This window comes from Prosopis cineraria, unplaced genomic scaffold, assembly GCF_029017545.1.
Source record: "Prosopis cineraria cultivar Desert tree isolate PC_DT_omini unplaced genomic scaffold, ASM2901754v1 PC6, whole genome shotgun sequence".
NCBI lineage: Eukaryota > Viridiplantae > Streptophyta > Magnoliopsida > Fabales > Fabaceae > Prosopis > Prosopis cineraria.
In genome coordinates, this window is record NW_026555337.1 from 9,791,386 (window position 1) to 9,809,884 (window position 18,499).

Below are 18,499 nucleotides of genomic sequence, written 5' to 3' on the forward strand. Positions count from 1 at the left end.
ACAAAATTAAAAAATTCAAAGATTTCATTTCTTATTAAAAGCTCAAGATATTAAAGATGTAGTTGGCTGTATGTGCTCTATATATATATTTATATATTTTTGGATATTTTAAGTTAGTCTCAAATAAACTTGGTTAGTCCAAATTATCGGTTGTATAATTCTAATGGCTCAGTGAGGTGGGATGGGGCAATTCTTATGGCTTGTGAAATCGGTTAGTCGGGATGAGTCAACTCAGTAATCAGTATATGCCTCTTTTAATTTAAATTGCTGACATTTGGCTCGTGCACGCATAATTGCCTCTCATTAAAAATGGCTCTTCAACTTCCCCTGATTGCTTCTCTGCCTTATGGTTCCCTCACTAAAAATACTAAAACATTCTCTTCTGGTTCAACCCTGTTCAAAAGCTTCAACGTCCCTTCTCTTACAGTCCAATGCAAGGCCTCGTCATCAGTTAGTGTTTCTGATCACAGAAAGCAAGTTTCTCGTCGATCTGGAAATTTCAAACCTGATGTTTGGAACTATGATTATATTCGGTCCTTGGATAATAAATACAAGGTATTGTTATCATTTCATTCTCATACAGTTAGGAAAGATATTATATATAAGACTGAAGATCGACAAAGATTTAATTTCCTCTGAACATGATATCTATTTCTGATGTTCAGGAACAAGCATATGAAGAAGAAAGAAGAAATCTCATGGAAGAAGTAAGGATACTGCTTTCAGAAACGGTGAATCCAGTGGATCAACTTGAGCTTATAGATACCTTACAAAGGCTCGGACTAAGTTATCAGTCTAAAGGTCAGATATGCAAGATACTGGAAAATATTTATAACGCGGAAAAGTTCAAGAACAAGAAGAATCTACATGCCGCAGCACTTGAGTTTCGACTCTTAAGACAGCATGGCTATGATGTATCCACAGGTACATACGTCGTACTTGAACTTTATATTATTAATTAAAAGGAAAAATACAGCAGCAGATCCTTGTACCATGATTACATGTTGTTTTCAGTCTTTGTAGTTTTATTTCATTATTCCTAGTTGTTTTAATTTGATCCATCTAAAACATTAGCCCTCATTGTTGGAATATCAAGCGTGAGTTGATTTGATTTAATATGAGAAAAAAGTTTCACATTGAATAGAATTGGGTTGGAAGAGATATATAAGTAGAAAAAAACATGTAAACTTAATATGTCAATGTTTTGAGTTAAGGATGCGGTATCATGCATATTCACTTCACTTGTATGTGTCTTCTTGGAACCATTAAGCAGCCAGATTGTTTACGCGTACTTAATCTTGCATTTATCTCCCACCTTTTGTTTAATCCAAGCATACAAGAAAGCTTTTTCTAGCTCCTTACCTTTTATTTTAGTCATACTTGGTCCATTTATATTGTCTGTGATAGTTCATACTCTTTACATGTATTTTTAAAATTATAGAGACTAAAATTGCAGTTGCAGATGTATCAAGCTAAAGAAATTGGGAACAACGAAATAAAAAAAAAACATCACAATTAATCAAAGTACAAGGATCTAATATGATATTTTTCCTAATTAAAAATTTTCAACTCGTTAGCACTAACTAGAACTGCTATTTGTTACTGCAGATGCCTTTGATAGTTTTAAAGACGCAAAGGGTTGTGATTTTCAAACAAGTCTATCTCAGGATATCAAGGGAATGATTTCTTTATATGAAGCCTCGTTTCTTTCAATGGAAGATGAAACCGTTTTGGAAAAAGCAGCAGATTTCACATTGAAATCTCTGAACGATTTCGTGAGCAACAACACAGGACATGAACTGACAAGCCAAGTGAAACATGCTTTGGAGGTTCCATTACATTGGAGGCTTCCAAGATGGGAAGCACGTTGGTTCATTGGTGAATATGAAAGAATGCCTCATATGAATCCTACCTTGCTTCAGCTTGCCAAACTGGATTATAACATGGTTCAAGCAATGTTTCAGGAAGAGGTGAAGTCTAATATAAGGTGAGATATACACATTAATTAAAATAACTTTGTATTGGAAACAAGGTCAACCTTGCCAGATGAACTATGGTTAACATTGAATTTATCAATCAGTTCAATGAAATAATTTGTTCATGACTGGTTTGACTGTGGTTCAATTATAGTTTTGACTATTGATCGTTAAATTAGTGCATTGAATTAATTTAATTTTTAGCACCTTGAATAAAACAAAAGTAGTTTTTGACAAAAAAAAATAATAAATGTCAGAAAAAAGGGAATAATCCATTACAAATTCTATAGGAAAAATGACAAGTAAATCATATCGAAATAAGTAATTTATAAAAGAGTACCATAAAATGGGGTAATTACTCTAAAGTCTCTAGAAATTTGTATCTGACATTTTTTGAAATCATGTTTTTGACTCTTTACAAAATAATAGAAAGCATAATTGTTAAAATCTAAACTATTGAAGTTGTTAATAACAAAGGAAAAGTTGTTAATATAGGAAGCATAATTATTATTATTACATGACTAAAGTAAAGTTATGGATAGTTATGTTGCTAATACCAAAACTAAAGTTATTAAGATAGGAAGTATATTTATTATTACATAAATAAACTAATTACTATGCTTCTTATATATCAACAGCTTTAATTACCTTCATTTATTAACAACTTCATTGTAAGTTTTAATAACTACATTTTTTATTATTTTGTTGAGGGTCAAAAATATAATTTTACAAAAAAAAATGTCAAGCAAATCTCTAGAAATTTCAATGTGATTTGTCTATGTCAGGGGTACTCTTTTATCATTTGCCTATTTTGATCAAATTCATGTATCATTCTCCCAAATCTACGCGCACACAATATAAGTTTTTGCTAATGCTAAAATTTGTGTTTGATTTGAAGATGGTGGGAAAGAACTGGCCTGGAAGAGAAGGTGAGTTTCTGTAGGTGTAGAGTGGTGGACAACTATGTATGGGGCCTAGGAATGCAAGATGGGCCAGATTTTGGAAAATTAAGAAGAGTCATTGGGAATCTTTGTGCCATAATAACCCTAACAGATGATATGTATGATGTTTATGGCACTTTGGAAGAATTAGAGCTCTTCACACAGGCCATTCTCAGGTTTGAGTATAATTTTTGTTCCTTCCTCCTAGTTGTATTAGATGATGTTAGAGATGGCAATTACTTATTATCAAATTTTACGACACTATTATTTATATGTTTCCAAGAAAATCTACATTGAAAAAATAACTTAAGAAAATGTTAGCTTAATGAGTTTCAAGAAATATGCAATTACTTGTAATTACTTTCAGAAATCAATGTTACTGCTGAATTTCACCGGAATCAGATCAGAATTTTCTTTTTGGAAAAAATTATTATTAGCTTTAAGGAAAATAGTAACTTTGAAGAAAATAAATCACATAAAACTTGACAATAGTTTTGATTTTAAAAACAATTATATGGCTATATAACTTGGTAGATCTTTCAATTATTTTAATTTTTTAAAATCCAAGTTCTTAAATTTTACCCTAAGTATATCTTTTATTTTTCAAATGTTTCTCTGCCTTTCAAGTTACAAGCTATACAATATTGATTGTGATTTTACTTTAGGTGGGATGCAAATGACTTGGATAATCTTCCAGATTACATGAAAGTGGTATTTTTTGCAATTTATAACTTTGCGGATGAAGTGGCTTCTGAAATTCCCGAAGAAAAAGGGCACAACGTCCATTCATACCTCAAGACAAGGGTATGATCTGTGATGCTAGTTAGTTATATCAATATTGGAAAATGCAACAATATCATAAGTCTCTTTATTTTGTTTTTATTACATATAGTTTTATTTCATTTTTTCCAACGTCTTTAGTTTAACCTGTCTAAATTTTACTTTCTATTGTTTTAAACGTGCACATAAGAATGATGAGATGGTATCGACGAAGTTAATTTTGTTGGTGTGTATTTAATTTTGTTAATCCCTATGCTAACGTGTATTCAATATTGCCTTCGTCTCTCACATTCTATTTAAGTCAAATATAAAATTAAGTTTTTCCCCTTCATTATCTTTTATGTCAGCATATTTTTACCATATCAGTTTTTCCCCTCAATTAGCTTTTATGTCAGCATATTTTTTCCATATCAGTAAAGGAATTAGTAGAGTTATAACAAAATTAACTATGTCAATGCCAGCTTGTGTTTCTATGCATTTTTAAAATTATAAAGATTAACGTTGAAGACTAATCAAGTTAAAGTGAATAAGAACAATGAAATACAACTATGTAAGAACTAAAAACAAAATGCAATCGAAATATATGGATCAACCGGGCAGTATTTTCTCATCTATATAATTACTGTCTTAGGTACCTATAAAATTAGACTTTAATATTAACATTAATGATTATTTCATTAAGTAATTTAAATTAAAATTTGCAGTGGCAAGAGATCTGTAAAGCATATATGGTAGAGGCAAGATGGTCCCACGGCGGAAAAACACCAAGGCTGGAAGAATATTTGGAAAATGGAAGGATTTCGATTAGTGGACCTCTGTTTCATCTGCATGCTTATCTGTTCTTGGCTAATAATCCTATCAGCAACCACCACTTGGATTCCTTGGATCCTCATTCATGTCTGGTTTACTTCTCAGGCCTTAATTTCCGCCTCCTCAATGACCTCGGATCATTTCAGGTACCTATGCTCTCTCTCTCTCTCTCTTATATAAGAGAAAATGTAACACTATGATCCGTTGAATTTGAATTCCATAACTGTATTTAGTATAGGCACTGAGTACCTGTACCACTTAAACTGTTAAAATTTAGATTAATCATTCTGAATTCATACTTGAGGTTAATGAATAAGTAAATTTATCTGAACTATTAATTTAAATTTCAATAACTTAGATGGTACAGGCACTCAAAGCATATACTAAATATAGTTATTAAATTTAAATCCATAATTTATTTCAAATTATAAAGTACTTCTGTAGATATTCAACTAAAAGAGGATGGAGTACATCTATCCAAGAAAAAAATCTTTCTAAAAATGCCTTTACCATATTTATTTAACACAACAACGTATCTTAAGACTTGAATTTAAAACCTTTGGATAAGCTGATGCAACTCCCCTCAATCAGTTGAATCAAGGGCTCCTATTATTACCTAACTTTGATTGATATGAGCAGTAAAAAAGTTTACAGAGGATTGGGGCATCTAATACCACCACTCTCTAATACTCTTTTTGAATGCTGCCACCTCCCAATAGGTTATTTTCATTTTTCCTTTGATTAGTTATAACATGAGAGACGTTTTAATATTTTATGGTGGTGAAATGGTGCAGTTTATTTTTTTAATGATTTTCAAATAAAAATACCCCAAAAGAGTCGGGAATTGTTATAAAGGGGGGGCACTCAGCTCAAGAAAAATAATAAGGCATGTAAATTTTGCAATTTTAATGATCAAGATAAAATATAATAAATATATTCACATAAAAAACTATATCAATATATCTATCCTATATAGTTTTCCAAAAGAAAAAAAATTAACAATCTACATATATGTTATTGCACTTTCAGTTTCATTGTAATTATTATTTTTTTAATTATTAAATTATTTTGTAAAAAATATCAATTTTTAATCATTGTACTTAGTGTTTTTTTTTTTTTTTGGTTGGGTCTAACTTTGAATTGTTGTTAGCGTGAGCTAAAGACACGGGATGTGCCCTCCGCAATACAGTGTTACATGAATGATACAGGAGCTTCTGAAGAAGAAGCCATCCAACACGTAAAGTGTTTGGTATATAAAACGTGGAAGAAGCTGAATGAACAAGTTGCCACATCGTCCTTGTCTCGTGATTTCAACGTTACTGCCTGGGAACTTTCGAGGATAGCAACGTTCTTTTACAATTATGGAGATGATACCTACACTCTTCAGCATTCTGATTTCGAGCATCGTGTTAATTTGTTAATTTTTGATCCCATTCCCATCTAGACATGTACGTATAGCTCATGGGTTTTGCATGAGCCACATTCAGTATACTCTTTTTGTGGAATCATTTGCCTTTGGATGATCTTGTCATGGTCTGCATTTTCTGGTTTTCCTTTTTAATACTTTCTTTGAAAAGCCGAGACGCAGACCAACTTTGAGATGATCACTAAAGTCTCACATTAAATAAAGTAAAAATAACAAAAAAGAATATAAGTAGAGAAAAGATCTACAAATTTAACACTTCAAGATTTTAAATTAAAATATGGTAGTTTGTTCATTTATACGCATCTTTTTAGAAGCATTGGTCTGTTCAATTGTGTTCTTTCCCTTTTCGAGACACTACTCGCGCCCAACAATAACTTTGGTTTCATGTTTTTTTTTTTTTAAGTTTTCTAGTGAAGGAGCATTGAGGAATATGTGAGATCGTAAAACAAGAGAGGAACAAATATATTTGAAGAGAAATCTTCTGCACTGACAATATTGCTTCTTAGTGTGAGCTGTTGACAGTATTTAATTGGTTATTAATTGATAAATGAGCAGCCATTTTTTCTAGTTGTCTAAAAATTGATGACTTTCTACGTAAAAATACTTGATGTGGAATCTACTAATCAATATAGTTGTCTAAAAATTGATGACTTTCTACGTAAAAATACTTGATGTGGAATCTACTAATCAATGGAAACTTTTTAATTAGTCATTGAAAATTGCATCGTATTATATGTTACCATATTACCCGTCACCACACACCATATGTTGTGGTATCACTTGTTACCTTACATAACGTGTCTTCAAAATTGAATAAAGAGGGGGGAAAAATGACCAAATTTTATCCATGATTATGAAAGAAACGTACAATGAAAAAAAAAAATTCTTCCTTGCTGAATCGTACAATTAACTCAAAAGCTCTCTAGGAATTAACCCATAAAGTGAAGAATTCAACCTCCCTGCGAATACTCAATACCTAACCCTTAAACCTTTATGTAAGTTTAGGGTATAACTAACTTAATGATCAGCAATTAATTTTTGTTAACTATTCAATATTCCAACAATATAAATTCACTTAAACACGATATAACTATTACGAATTTAAGAGAGTTATTAGTTACTTATGTCATTTAATCAAATTATTCATAAGACCAAAGAAGAATATGCCCAAAGCATATGAACCATGAATAATACAGGACGGGGCCAGGGACAAGTTTGGGCCTTATTGGGCAGTAAGTGGACTCCAAATCTCCAAAGAAATAGGCTTTCTCAAAATTATTTGGTGACATGTTCTAGGAATAATTTTATATTCACCAAAACAATAATAATAATAATTTTATAGCATGTTTTTAAAATTATTTTAAAAAAAATTAAATATTTTTTAGAGAATAAAAAGATGAATATTTTTTAGGTGTTCTTGGAGTATTGTTCTAGAAAACAAAAGAAAATGTAAAAACTGAAAAATACCTATTTTTATTGATTTTTTTCTCAAAATATATTATACAAAAAACCAATTTTCAAAATAATAAAATAGAAATAGTTTTAAATAAGCCTTTTATTACTAGCTCCCTCCAGACCCCATTAATCTATTATGAGGCACCTTTTTAGAGTATTCATTGGTCGTTAATATAAGCAATATAAATGATTATTAATTGACACTTTTTAATTTTACCCCTAACAAATTACTAAATAATTAAAAATAAAATTTAATTCCAATTTAATATTTTTATATAACTCATCAAATGTTGTATTTCTCTCTTTCTTTAATAAGGACAACATTGGAATATTTTTTAACTTTAAGACAGATTTAATAAATTGACTACCTCTCCTTGATTTCAATGAAGTGTTTGAAAGCAAACTTATACTATATCTACTTTAAATTATAAGATATTTTTAGATAAAATTACATATACATTAAGTTTATTAAATATATTTTATAATTTTTAAGACAAAAATATAAACATTCAAAAATACTCTTTATTTAAGACTTCATTTGTGAAATAATATTAAAAAGACAGAATGTACGAAAAAAGTAATATTAAAATAATAATATTATTTTTATTAGAGTGTTTTGTATTTTGAAAAGCCGAATCTCTCAAAAGCATTTTATAATTTAAAATAAAAGTAATATTTTTTTTGGTAATAAAAACAAAGGTAATATTAAAGATGAAGGGAGTATCAGATAAATAAGCCCTCTTAATTATTGGATTCCCAAACAAATTAAAAGGCTCATGGGCCTCGTGAATCTTGCGTTTCATGTTTCATCGAGTTACGTCTACTTGATGTCTTCAGCCGCATTAGTTTAAACAATTCCCACTAGACAAATACTCCCTCCACGGCTCCGCAGTCTGCTCTGTGCTACTCTGATCTATTTTACAAGGCATTTTTAATATATTTTATCATAATTAAAAAATTTTTAAAACTCATTAATTTTATCTATAAATTTAATAATTTTTTAATTTTTTTTATTAAATATATATACTTTAACAATGTATTTTCTCTCTTCAACATTTAATAAAGGTCAAATAAAAAAATTCATAATAAAAATTTAATGAGGTGGCTTATAAATAAGATAAAAAATATTTTTTTCTGCCTTATAAATAGGACCAAAGAGACTGAAAAATATTTTTTTTAAAATTTTTTCTGATTTCAAATATAACATATTTGATAACTTTTATATTTATTTTTTTAACTATATCCCTACTTGATTTATTATTTTTTTGAAAAAAAATTATGTATTAGAATTTTAATTACTATTATTAAAGCTCTTATATAGAGTATTTGATAAGGGTATAAATAGAAAGATGAATATTTTTAAAAATTTAATATTTCAACTAACATTATTTGTAAATCGTGAATTAATTAATTATAACTTATATTATAATTTAAAGGGAGTATAATGCCCTGCAGATCCAACAACCCCAGCATTCACTGAATCTTTTAACCTTCCATAATTTGGTTGGACAGGAAAATAAAAAAGAAAAAAAAATAAGAATTAAAATTTCAAAAAAAAATTATTATTTTAAAAAATTTCTTCTCCTAATTTCACTTATTTATTTTACTTTTTCCTTCCTCCAAACCAAGTCTAAATCAACCAGAGATGTGCCTGCGTTGTAAGAAAAGGGGGCAATTGCTCTCATGAAATTTACAAACATTACACTTCTTTTTTGACAAAATTACACTTGCCTACTTTTAAAATTGTACATGCCACCACAAAAAAATCATTGCTCTCTATTCTCTTTAAAATTATCAAGCACATATATTTAAAAATACTGTTTACTCTTGTATTTATTGTAAAAATAAATTTATGATATGCATAAAATTGAGATATATTTTAAATATTTATATTTGGTATAAATATTGCCCGCACTACTCAATTTTTCTGCTCGCTAAAGTCAATATTAGCCCATGGATCTTGTGCGTCGCCCACATGGAGCCAGCTAGAACAGCCATTAGTCACGTTTATGATTTTAACAGCGTTGGCACGAGAAATTTTTAGGTAGACTCAAGCCATCACGTAATCAATGGTTCATCTAATGAAAACATAATATTTAAATAATATTAAATATAAATTAATTAAAAAATTAATTATAAGAGAAAAAAGATAAGAAATTAAATAAACATTTTATTATAAAAAATAAAATTATTAAAATTAATAACATATATAATTTTATTTAATTGAATTAATATAATTTTATTTAATTGAATTAATATAATTTTATTAGCTGGATTATGGATGATAAAGTATATTGAGTGCACCTAAAAATTTTTCCCCTGTCGTTGTCCCGCGTGTGATTTTTAGAAGACCAAGGATAAATTTGCCCAACAAAATAGTTGATACACTTTCTAGCAAGAGATCGTGACGTCAAACAGTGTTGACGCATTAACCAAATGCTACAATTCTATTTGAGTTTCTCGGAAGTGAAGTGACATTCAGAGAGAAACAAATTTGATCATCAGTTCCATTTAAGAACCACCACCGATTTTTGAAATTGTACGCAAGACAGGGTTTCAAACGGACAACTTACGTGTCAGTTGTAAATCCCAAAAGCTGCTTGTGAATTTTTTGAAAAAACATATATTTTAATTCCTACACTTTATTTATATTTTAATTATAAATTTTTATATTTTTTTAATATTTTACATTCTTAAACTCTCATTTTTTAATATTCTAAATTTTTAAATAAATAAAATAAATAAAGTATAGGAACCTTAAATGTATATAAAATACTAAAAAATGAAAGTATATAAATTTAAAATATAAAAAAAAGTGTAGTGACCTATAATAAAATATGAGTAAAGTGCAGGGATTAAAAAATATTTTTTTTATATTTTTAAATTTTTAGCATGACTAATTTTTGTTTTCTTATTAAGGCAGTGGTGTTGTTTTACACCCAAAACAACATAATATTCCAAGAGGCAAATCATACGACCAAGCTTATAGCTGGAGCATAATAAAAATATTTTTTACTAGTTATTCAAACAAGTAGTCTTAATTTTTTAATTTACCAATATATATGTTTATTGGTTCTTTAAAGTGCTCCCCACAAAAGGATAGTGTACAGCCTGTATCATAGATATTGCCCGATGAAATACTTTAAAGACATTATCACTCAAGTTCAATTATTTTATGATAACAAAATTTAATGAAATACTTTATTGTTATTTGTAATACAGTACTACATACCCAAACACATATTGTGAGGTATTTTGGGGATTGCTATCATAAATGAAATCATCGAAAAGTGGTGTCAAAATATATTACATACAAGCGTGTGTTCAATATGCAACCAATTCATTAGGGGTAATTTTAATTTTATTTTTCATGTATTGAAGGAATACCAATTGAGAAGAATTAAAATTAAAATTACCCCCTATTATAGGTTAGGCTTAAAATACCTAATACCCTTTTCTATGTACAAAAGCCTAACCTAACTTACGTATTTTATAAAGATGTTAGGTTAGGCTTATGTATTGGGGGACTTTATGCATATTAGGTTAGGCTTTTGAATTGTGGCATTCTTTTCTATTTTGGTTGTAATGTAGGAGCTGATGAGATATGCATCACAGCCATCCTCCCCCCCCCCCCCGGTTTTTTTTTTTTTTTTTTTGGAAAAAAGAAAGCTATATTTGATGGTTATGGTCCCAACCATCAAACAAAAGGCTCATAATAAGAGGATATGTGCATGCAATAAAAAAAGTGAAAGAAATCAGTAATCACTCTAAAAACAAAATTAAAGTCACAAAATAACAATTACTCCCTCGATTTTATCATATTTTTTTTAAGAGAAAATTTGTTTCATCTTATACATTTTTTTCTTCAAAATTTCAAAGCAAAGTTTAATACTCATCCGTTAAAAAATGTAAGATATTTCTTTTGAGGTGGGATATATTTAAAAATATAAGGTATTTTTAGTTTTTCAATGTGCAATTAATAATTTTTTAAAATACTCCTAATAAATAAAGGATTAATGTGCATTTTTACCCCTGGACTTTTCTTCAATGAGCAATTTTACCCTTTTACTGATGATTGAGATAATTTTACCCCTGAATTATTTTTTTGAGGAGCAAAAAACTCCTTCTATATGGTGCCTAGTGCTCCTTGAAAAAATAATTCAGGGGTAAAATTACTCCACCCATCAGTATAGGGATAAAATTGCTTTTCGAAGAAAAGCTTAGGGGTAAAAATGCACATTAACCCATAAATAAAACATTCAACCCTTCATCTTTAAGTAATACACTTTATTAAATAAGAAGAAACATTAATAAGGTGAACATTAAAAATGTGTTATTTTATTAAACTCAATTCTGTTTTTTTTACGGGCCTAAATTACTAGCTCTATTTCAATCTAGTTCTTTAAAAATAATAAATTTAATTAATGCATTTAATGGAATTTATTCTTTTTATATTTATAGCTACAATTTCAGATATTATCTACATTTATTGACGAGGAACATTCAAAGTATGTGATCTATTGAGACAAAGAACGTACAATAAAGGGTAAATGACACATGATACATTCAATGAAGTTTCTGTGGGTGTACGATTTGCTAGACAGAGGATGGAGAAATGGATTTGAATTTGATGACTAGCCACTAATAGCCTGTTTGGTTTAATTCCATGCATTAAGATTACAGGTAATGCTAATGCATTGTAATGATTTGTGGTGTTTGGTTGGACCCTTGTGATGTAATGGTGATTACGCTTTGTAGTCTTGATTCCCTTAAACACATGAAAGAGGATTACATTAGAAAACCTATGCAATCCTCATTCCCACCTCCTTTTGACATTTCTACCCTCATCTTCAACCTCCTCCCTTCTTTGTTGACAGATACCCTCAACCTCGCCTCCATCCTCAAAGCCGGCAAGCAACCTTTTCCTCATTGTCGGCAGCCGCACACCATCCTTGTCCTCAATCTTGTTCACCTTTGTTGTGTGCTTCATTCTCAATCTCGACGAAAGCAACCTTCGAGTCACAAAACTGTGCTCACTATCAAATTTATTCGACTCGAGTCCCCCTTCCTTGTTCAACTCTAGCTCACTACTCATGACCTTCCTTGTTTGTTGCTTCACCACTAGATCTAAGCTCAAACCCCATTTTTATTCCCTGTTACTAATTGATTATGGTCATCCCCTTCCTTCCTGTGTCTATGAAAATTAACCCCATAATTTGCAAACAAGGGATGGAAAGATTTTATTTGTGTTTTTGTTTCTTCTTGGCTTAAAAAGTACGTACCAAGCTCAGCAAATTATTTGATCAAATGAATGCTTTTTATCATTGTTGATGAAAGAAGGGTGATGGACGATGTTGGAGAAGCAAGAGGCGATTTCCTTGTTCAAAAGGATATTTCAGTCTTTTTTGTTTTAATTACATTTAACTAATTGTCAAAAATGAATTTTACCTCACCATTCCCAAATATCATACCAAACAAATACCTTGTAATCATCATTACATTACATTACATGTTATTACATTACTTTTCCTTTGTTTCTTTGAGCCAAATTGGCCATAAATGTCTATATCATTTGAGTCGTTGAAATTAACATTAATGATTTAGAATTTTAGATAAATATACTCACTCATTAATTTCAAGTAGAATATGAATTTAGAACTATTAATATAAATTTTAATAATTTAAATGATACAGATACTTAATACTTATATTAAGGATAATTAGCAAATTTAAATGAAGGAGAAATGAAGAATAGTGATTGGATTAGATATAGCCCGTTTAAATTTCAGTTGGATATAATTGATGATAAAAATAATTAATTATTATTATGATTGATTTTAATTATAATTGATTATGTTATAACACAATTTGTTTGGATATTATTTTTCTAAAATTAATTTTAACTGTACAAATAACCATAAAAGACATTACTTTTTCAAATTAAATTATTGATAAAATTGTATTTACTATTATCAAATTTTGTTAAATTTTATTTAAAAAGTAAAATATATTATTTACCAGAAAAATCAAATCTATAGGCCACCTTTCAAAGCTTTATTTTATATCGTGATTTTGACTCAATAATTAATTTCTTTTTTTAACTATTTGAATTTTAAAAAAAAATCAATCATTTCAACTCAAAAATTAATTTTTCTTTGAATCCAAAAAGGTTAAAAATGGGACCATGCCCTCCTTTGAGGATTTCTTTGATTAGGGGGTCCCCTCCCCTCATTTGGTTAAAAAATTTTGAAGGAGAGGAGAGCTAAAATAATCCCTCCACTCCCCTCCCCTTATATTGCTCCCCTCCAAATTGAAGTTTTTTTGGAGGGAAGCTAATTTTTTTAACTATTTTGTCTATTTCTATTTTTTAATATTATAAGTATACTCATAACTAAAAAAAAAAAATTTCTTCTTCATATTAGATTATGCTTCACTCTTAGACCTCGATTGACCTCAATTGATTTTTTTTTAAATTACAATTCATCATATTTTATTATATATTTAAGGGAGTTATTTAATTTTTATAAAAAATTTTATCATCATAATTATTGGTTTAACTTTTTTATTTCCATATTGATAATATATTGGGATGAGAGTGAATTTTTAAAAATTCATGCAATTTAAATTGAAGTGTAAAATTATTTTTTACTAGGAACAATTTAAAAAATTAAACTAATATATAAAAATATGATAGTAAATTAGTTATTACCTTCTCTCCCCTCCTAAATAAAAAAAAAGGATCATTTAAAAACCCCGATCCCTTCCCCTCCCCTCCAATAAAACTAAATAAAATAATATTAAAATCCTTCCCTCCCTTTCTTTTCCCTCACCTCCCCTCACAACCAAACACAACCAGAATGATATGTATATATAGCCGGCATCTGAGGTTACTTTGTTCATTACTTTAGCTTCTCATTTCATAAATAGGTTTGGTGGCTCTATTCGATATTTTAAATTCAACTGTGTCTGTATCCAAGCAAATCTCTTGTTCAGTGCCTGCACTTTGCAGGCGCCATCCTCCAAAATTAGTAGCTATAATTAGTACAAATAACTGTCACGCTCTTCTATATATATACATATATATATGTATGTATGTATATTACTTCTTCTTTGCTTTGTGGGAAATGAAAAATATTAATATTATATATAAAGTTAACTTGACAGGGTTTGAGAAATAAATATAAAAAAAAATCTTGAAACAATATTCTACACACACGTGTGTGAGTGTGCGTATATATTAATATACTTTGAAGGAAATAATAAAATACATGATTTATTAATGTACTATTTTGTACGAAAACCAAACATTCATTTCTAAATTTAAAATGACACTTAATATCTATATATATGTTAATCTTCAAGTTTTTCCAATTAAAACTATTTGAAAGGACACATATCAATTATTAATTATAAAAAAATTGAGAATTTTTATAAATTAAGATTTTTTGTAAATATGTCACATGTATAATTTTCCTATATTATTTATATTTGTTTTGATTAATACTATAGATATATTCACTTCTTCACTTTTTAAATTTTTTCCAGATCAATATTATATAATTATTTGTAATTGGTTTTATAAGATTTTTAAAGTTATAAAGTTAAATAAACAATTAATTATTATAAACATTAAAAATAAATAAAATGCAGATAATTGTATGTTTCATGTTTAATGTATACTAATTTTAAAAATTTAATTCTCTTAACATTCATACTAGTTCTGGCTCTGAATATAATTGAGAACCTTCATACCTGCTTCGAGGTTTGCTATTTTTTGTTTTTTTTGTTTTTTGGGCCTTGCATGCAATTCTGTCTCTTTGAAAAGTCGGAATCACAACGGTGCAATGAATGTCGAACAATGTTTCAACACGTGCAGGGAAAGGGAATCTTGGATCTCCAAGATATTTTTCCTTAATCTCGAAAATACCTATCTTTTGTTCTTTTCTGCCAATAGATCTACATCACCCCATTTCTATTCGTTCATTTGTTAGATAAATACATATGGAAATTTTGAATATCACAAATTATATTTTATGATTTCTTAATTAATTTTTGTTAGATTTTCAAGTGTGAGTGAATTTGGCTGGAGTGAAAGAAAGTCCCATACTAAATAGAATTGGGTCAGAGATGAGATATATATATAGAAAGGACTCATAAAATTAATATCTTAATATTTTGGGTTAAGATGTGGTGTTATGCTTATCTTCTTGATATACTTTTTAAGCTTAAAAATTTTAATTTCTCCTTATATTAAAAAAATACTTAAATATCTAACTATTATTAATTAAATTTTTTGAGACTTAACCATATTCTTTTAAGGAAAAAAAAGAGGGAGAGCATGGATAAGATCCTCTCCATTCTCTCCCGCTTTTTTTCTTTGATATAATTTATTTTAGTGTCATAGTTAGCAATCTCAAACCATTAAAACAAAATAATAATTAAATAGATGGATGATATTGGATAGGGTTATATTAATTAGTGATATGGCTACTATGTTGTTATCACCAAAAAAAATATTTAAATTTCATGCTCTTATATATATATATATATATATATATAATTATATACTTCTTCTTTGCTTTGTGGGGAAATGAAAAATATTGATATCATATATAAAGTTAACTTAACATGGTTTTGAGAAATAAATATAAAAAAATTCTTGAAACTATATTATACACACACAAATATGTGCATGTGTATATATATTAATATGCTTTTAAGGAAATAATAAAATACATAATTTATTATTTTACTATTTTGTATGAAAACCAAACATTCATTTCTAAAATTAAAATGACACTTAATATCTATATATTGTATAAGTTAATCTTCATATTTTTTCAATAAAAATTATTTGAAAGAACACATGTCAATTATTAATTATAAAAAATTGAGAATTGGTATAAATTAAGATTTTTTAAATATATCACATATATAATTTTTTATATTATTTATATTTATTATGATTAAAATTATAGATATATTCACCTCTTCACTTTTAAAATTTTTTCCAGATCAATATTATATAATTATATGTAATTTGTTTTATAATATTTTTAAATTTCTAAAGTTAAATAAAAAATTAATTATTATAAACATATAAAAAAATAAAATGTAGACAATTGTATGTTTCATATTTAATGTTTAATGTATACTAATTTTAAAAATGTGATTCTCTTAACCTTTATGCCTTCATTTTTTTTTGGACCAACAACCTTTATACTTGCATTGAGGTTTGATATTTTTTTGGCCGTGCAATTATGGAGCTATTTGAAACTGTTTTTATTTTATTGTTTTGAGAACTGGTGTTTTGTAAAATATGTTTTGAGAATAAAAAAATAATAAAATAGATATTTTTTTTATTTTCTCTTGTTTTTCAAAATAATAATCGCAGAACACTTAAAAGTTATTTTTATTTTTCTATTCTTCAAAATAATATTTTTTTTCTCCAAAATATTTTTTAAAAATACATTATCAAATAAATTTTTTTATTTTTTTATTCTAAAAAATAAAAAATTATTTTTAAAATAAGTTTTCAAACAGCCACTATATCTTTTGGTTCTGAATCATGTCATCTCTTAGTAATTGAGGCGTGGGTGCAATGAATGTCGAACAATTAATGTTTAACACGTGCATGTAATGTCAAGTCAATATTATTTCATAAACACTGTACTAACGATGAAAAAAATTCAAGACTGCTATTTTGTTATTTTCCTTGATTGCATCTGAAAAGTCAAACTTAGTACTTTAATTACTATTCACTGGTAAAAAAAAAATTACCTAGTATTGTATCTTCGATATCTCCCACAACAAAATCATTTTCTTAAGAGGTGCATGGAAAGGAAATCTTGGATCTCTGAGATATTTTTCCTCAATTAGTACTACTTGCCTATCTTTTGTTCTTTTCTCCCAGCAGATCTACATCACTTCATTTGTATTCGTTCATTTCTTAGATAAATACATATAGAAAATCCTAAATCACAAAAAATTGCGTAAAAATCTAACGGTTATTAATTTAACTTTTTGAGACTTAACCATATTTTTTTTAAGGAAAAAAAGAGGGAGAGTAATTTTATTTCTTTGATATAATGGTTTGAAATTGTTGATTAAGTGATGATAATAAATATTATTTTAGTGTCATAATCAAAAATCTCAAACCATTAAATCAAAACGATAATTGAAGATTCGGTGGCGAGATATATTGGGTAGAGAGATATATATTAATTAAATCTGACTAATTAGTGATAGTGGCTACTTTTTTTTTTTTTATCACCGAAAATGTCACCATCGGCACTTGTCTCGTGTTGTCATGCCATCTCACGTAATGTGCCGTGAGAAAATTGAACAGAGTAAGAGAATGAGCAAACTTTATTCATGATTATGATAGAAAATTACAATGAACAAAATATTTGAAAAAAAAATTATACAATTAACCCAAAAACTCTCAAAGAGGTGACACTTGAGATGAGGATTATTTAACCTCCTTACTAAATACCTAAACCTTAAAATTTTATACATGTTTAGGATATATCTAATTTAATTTAATGATTAACAACTAACTTTTGCTAACTATTCAATATTATTCCAACAAATTTTTTCTAGAGCTGAGATCCATGAAATTTTTTAAAGTTTAGTTTTCGTTTATTGAAATTTTTTTCATTTTATTATTTTTTATAAAACAAATTTCATCCGGTTTCTATTATAAAGCATTTCCGGAACCAATAAAAGCGGTTAAGTTATTAGCTCTATTTGAAAATAAAATAATTTGTCAATTTTCAACTAACTCTTCTCCATACTCTCCCTCTTATATATATTAACCATTTATTTTAGTGTTATCATAGCCATTTCAAACCATTAATTATGCATGATTTCATATAACAAAAGGTATATTTTTTATTGTATATTTTTCAAGCATGATTTCACTAAAACATATTTTATATAATTATGCTTTAATGAGTGACGTTATATGTTTTTTTCTTACATTATTAATTACACAGAGAATCCAAGTATTTTGGAGCTGCTAGTCCATCCCTCTATACACACACACACATGCTGAAGCCTTGAGAGTAAGCATCGATCGCCTTCAACTTTGTTTTGAAACTTTCAGTAAT

At 28.0% G+C, this 18,499-nt stretch overlaps 1 protein-coding gene across 1 annotated transcript; it reads left to right on the forward strand.

Moving 5' to 3' along the window:
* Positions 1 to 309: 309 nt before the first annotated feature.
* Positions 310 to 5,951, forward strand: LOC129313834 (exo-alpha-bergamotene synthase-like). Its single transcript, XM_054957244.1, has 7 exons — positions 310 to 555; positions 666 to 924; positions 1,609 to 1,987; positions 2,875 to 3,093; positions 3,583 to 3,721; positions 4,402 to 4,653; positions 5,658 to 5,951. Exons 1-7 carry the CDS (start codon positions 310 to 312, stop codon positions 5,949 to 5,951), a joined length of 1,788 nt encoding a protein of 595 aa, XP_054813219.1.
* The last annotated feature ends 12,548 nt before the right edge of the window (positions 5,952 to 18,499 follow it).